The sequence below is a fragment of the Bison bison genome, unplaced genomic scaffold (assembly GCF_000754665.1).
Source record: "Bison bison bison isolate TAMUID 2011002044 unplaced genomic scaffold, Bison_UMD1.0 scf7180017864043, whole genome shotgun sequence".
Lineage (NCBI taxonomy): Eukaryota > Metazoa > Chordata > Mammalia > Artiodactyla > Bovidae > Bison > Bison bison.
In genome coordinates, this window is record NW_011494615.1 from 9,995,957 (window position 1) to 10,000,395 (window position 4,439).

Below are 4,439 nucleotides of genomic sequence, written 5' to 3' on the forward strand. Positions count from 1 at the left end.
AAAAAAAAACCTTGAGGCTCCGTAAGGTCCTTAAGGGCTTCCTCCACTCAGTGTTGTAACAGCGCCCCCCGGACAGACAGGGCCCACTGTGCAAAACATTTTGGATTCACTGAAGCACGGAAAGGAAAAATACAGGGAAATAAACACAGACTTCTTTGTCCTGCAACTGAAGAGACTGTCAATATCCATGACAAAAGAACCACAGTAATCAAATTAATATCGGTTCCAAAATATTTCTATCCTTGAAAAGGACTTAAGCATTTCACTTGGTGAGAGTGCACAACTGGCGTTAATTCAACAAATGAATGAATGAAAAGAAGACTGAAATGGATCACAGAGAGCAGTCTTCTATTCCCCCGCCGGCTGCTTCTAACATAGACTTGTGTCTGAGTGTGAGGGCCCGGGCACACAGACTCTGAGGCTGTTAGAGCTCTGTGCAGGTGCTTTGGGGAAATGTCCCTTCAGGGGGCAAATCTGCACAGAGTGGGCAAGGGGTTCTCGATGAGGCCTCAGCTGCCCTCTGGGCGCCTGGGGGTTGTGAGGGCCCATCGGAGCCGTCCCAAGTTGAGGCGATGTGGTCAAGCACTGGGGCCCCTGCACCAGCCAGTCCTAGGCGGCTGGTCCCTGGACGCAGAGCGACTCCAGCTTGGTAAGTGCAGGGTCGGGGCCCTCCCTGGAGGGCGGGGGGGGTGGTGCACAGGAGAGCGCCCGCACTGGCACCCCCTCTCTTCACCTCTGGATGTGTCTTTCTGCAGACAGGCAGAAACAACATTCACTGTGCTTACTCTACATCTGAAATACAGAGGGGGCAGAGCGGCCCCCATGCTCCTACCTTCGGAGACAGCAAAGCATTGATTGCCAGGAGCGCGCGGTTCACATTCTATCCCCTGCACTCGGACTAGGGGTAGGGAAATGCCCCTGAATGAAAAAGTCTGCTTTTGGTGCAGAAGTTAAGTTCTCATCCCCAGTGGCTACATAAGCAAAGGTGAGCAGAGAACAGACACGGAGGAGGAGCCTGGGGTCACCCGGTCGGGATCTGAAGCTTTCTGCCCTGAACCTGACCAGTGGTCACTCCCCCCCTCTTGACCTTGGTCTGATGCTTCCAGAGAAGGGCGCCTGCCCCACTGGCAGGAAACCACGACTGAGAGAACACCTCAGCTGACCTTGAGCTCAGGTGTGTCTGTCCATCCCCTTTGAAAAGCTGTGCATCTCTCCAGCCTTGTAGGCTTCTGCACAACCATTTATTTACTGCATTTCCCACTCTAGAGCCCTTTCGCTCCCTCCGCAGAGCCCACGTCCTCTTTACTGGACTAACCTGGCTCCCTGCCCCTGCCAGCCCTCGGCTGGCATGCTTCTGGACCTCCCATCACACGTGTCCCTCTTCTCGAACACCACCTCTGTCAAAACCCTTTTGCAAAAGCAGGGCTCAGAGCTGGACACAATGCAGCTGGCAGGTAACGGCGAGCCACCATGACAGGTCTTGGCTGTGAACATTCCTTTAGCTCTTAAGAACCTGATTCATGCCCCGGTAGGTAGGGAAATGTGCCAGGCTCTCAGATCTATTGTCCAGGCTGAGGGCACATGGTCTGGAGAAAGTCTTTGGAGACTCCTGCTCAAAGGAGCAGGCAAAGATAACTGGGTGGATATTCTCATTTGCTAACAGCCAGGAGATACAGAGCTTACTTCAAAATACAATAGCTGATACATTGAAACCATCCATATAAGTCTTCAGAATGTTACATTTCATCAACAAATGTATACTTTTTTTTAATATAAAATGAGGACTCTCTTAATTATCACTGTTTTTTTAATCTCTGGCTCATACCTCTAATTCATAATATGTGTTAATAACTACGTGCTAATCAAATGATTCCCACTGTGTGTGTGTTTGTGCGTGTACATAGCAAAAATGAGAGGATGAGGGAGGGAAGAAGAAAGAGAAAGAAAAGGAAAGGGAGGGAAGAGAGAATCTGCTCCCAGAGAAAGACGCAGAGTCTGGCCAGCGGTGGTGTGCTGCGGTGGCCAGGCTTCTGACTACGGAACAGGTTATGTCCTGACGCCCTGAGTCGCTGCTCCATCTCTGACAAGTGTGTCCCTCTTGCAACAGCCCAGCATCCATCTCTGTGAGAGAGGGAGGAGTCCGCCTCAGAACAGAGCTCTGGGCATCACTGCAGGGTCCCCAGGGGGGGTCACTTAAGTGGCTGGCAAGCAGCAAATCCCTCTCCTTGACGCAAGGAAGGGGTGTGTGTGTATTTGAAAGTGTACAGAGTATCTCGAGAAATTACACTGCGTAACTGAGAGAGAGGGTCTGAAGTGGGGGAAACGGGACAGATGCGGAAGAGACGAGACATGTGACTCCACATCCCACGAACATCCCACGAAGGTGCACGAACGCACACTGCTTGTAAGGGGCGGAGGAGGCTGCATTGAGAGGCACCCTCACCAGACAGCCACGCAGACCTCCTCCGGCTTCTCGCAGATGGCCGTGATGCTGCAGTTGCTCCAGCAGGACTTCTGGTTGTCACAGGTGGACGACCGCACGTCGCAGAACTTACACAGCTGCGACAGCTTGATGGCGCCGTTGTGGTCAGTGACCATCATATCGCTGTTAACTGCAAAGAGAAGAGAGACGCACCACACGGTGAGCCAACGCAGCCCGCTACCAACGGAGTCCCGATACGACGCGATGCCAGATGAACCCGGGGCCACTAAGAATGAACGTGGAGAGAGGCTGCCAACACCTCCGCAGCAGAGGAGAAGGCTGTGATGGAAGCCAGCAAGGGGTGGGGTCGGCTGGGGGAGGCCTGGCAACTTCTTGCCTCTGTCAGCGACCATCGTAAGGCACTCCTTCCACCAAAACCTCCGCGCTCGATCCAGAGACAGACGGCAGGTCGGCCTACCACGTGTTACTGCGTGCTGCGGCACGTGCTCTTAAAGGAACGTGGTACTGCGTGCTGCGGCACGTGCTCCTAAAGGAACGTGGTACTGCGTGCTGCGGCACGTGCTCCTAAAGGAAGTGATAGTTTAGCTGGTGGGTGGAGATGAAAACAGGCCAGGGCAGGGCAGTTCAAAAGCGAGGCAGGCACAGAGGGCGCGAGAGCCTGACGAGAGGGCGGCGGGCAGACCGGGGCCACGCAGAGCGCAGCTGCCGCATCTGCAAAGAGGGTCAGCCGGCTCAGAGCAGACCCTGGGGAAGAGGGCAGACTTGGCCGCTGCCTTCCTGACCTACACTCACCAGAGCATCAGGGTGATGCTCTTCTTGGCAAAAGCCTGGCTCTGACTTCTCCCTATTGCCCTGAGCCAACTCAGCTGATAAAAGTGTGTCTCCCAGACAAACACACACACATACACACACACAACACACACGTGAGTGCCAGTGAGCTCCAGCTCCAGGCTCTGCTGCCTGACCCCTCTCCGCCCTCTGCCCTCCCAGCACCACCGGCTGCCCGCTCTCTTCACTCACTCCCCTCGAGGACACCAGGGCCTCTCCAGGGGGAGGCCAGGCTCCCGCCTGCCTCAGGTCCTGCCCTTCCTCTGGCCTTCACCTGCCCTCTTGCACCTTCCTGGCCTCTGTTAAACGTCACCGCGTGGTCCTAAGGCAATCAACATAGGGCTTCGTCTGATCTTCTGCACATTCCCCACCACCCAGTGGCTTCCAATCCACACCAAACGCAAGCTCCAAGCGGCCTTCTCTGCCTGTTTCCACGCTGCCTCTCCAGGGCCAAGAAGAGGGGCTATCGCTCAGATGCCACCCAAAACGTGTACTGCTCAATGGTGACCAGCTAATCCACGAAGGAGCAAACACAGAGGTGCACATCTGGCTCTGCACCAGGCAGGGAGGGACACAGCGCTCTCCACTCACCCCGGGCAGAGTGCACGAGCAAACGTGAGACTCCTTCACGTCCACCAGTGACATGCTGAAGGCAAACTGTCCCTGCAGCACACGTCACGCTGAGGGGCGCTGACGAGGCATGACACCCTCGCCCCTCTTCTTCCTCTCTGAGGTCCTCTGCCAGTGGCAGTGCTGGCAACTGAAAGTGTGAGCCGGGAGATGGAGCCCGGGGTATCCTCAACAAACGTGAACTCAAAGCCCCTTCTTGCTAGACGAGAAAAGACAGGGCGCCCGGGCGCAGGGGCACAGGACCAGACCCGCCCTCAGGAGGTGGGACGGTGCTTCCCAGGCCTGAGCAAGCCCTCATGGTCCGCCCCTGCATTAAGGATGCTCTGGCCTGAGGCCAGGTGCACAGCTTCAGGGCCCTCCCCCACCGCTCCCTGCCCATGAATTCTAGTCTGCCATTGACATTTTGCCACGCAGCCTTCTGTCGCTTGGGCAAAGCACCTGTTTCCTGGGTCTCTAAAAATAAAAACTTACATAAATTTAAGATTTGCTTTCTTGTGGTACAATAAATATAGAAGCAAAAAAAAAAAAAAAAAAACCC

The 4,439-nt window shown here is 54.9% G+C and overlaps 1 protein-coding gene across 1 annotated transcript in view; it reads right to left on the bottom strand.

Moving 5' to 3' along the window:
• Positions 1-4,439, bottom strand: part of TGFBR2 (transforming growth factor, beta receptor II (70/80kDa)) — a 74,692-nt gene that overhangs the window by 52,189 nt on the left and 18,064 nt on the right. The window contains exon 2 of the mRNA XM_010835564.1: positions 2,444-2,612. Within this exon, the coding sequence (XP_010833866.1) occupies positions 2,444-2,612 (169 nt within the window). The remainder of the gene's footprint in view (positions 1-2,443; positions 2,613-4,439) is intronic.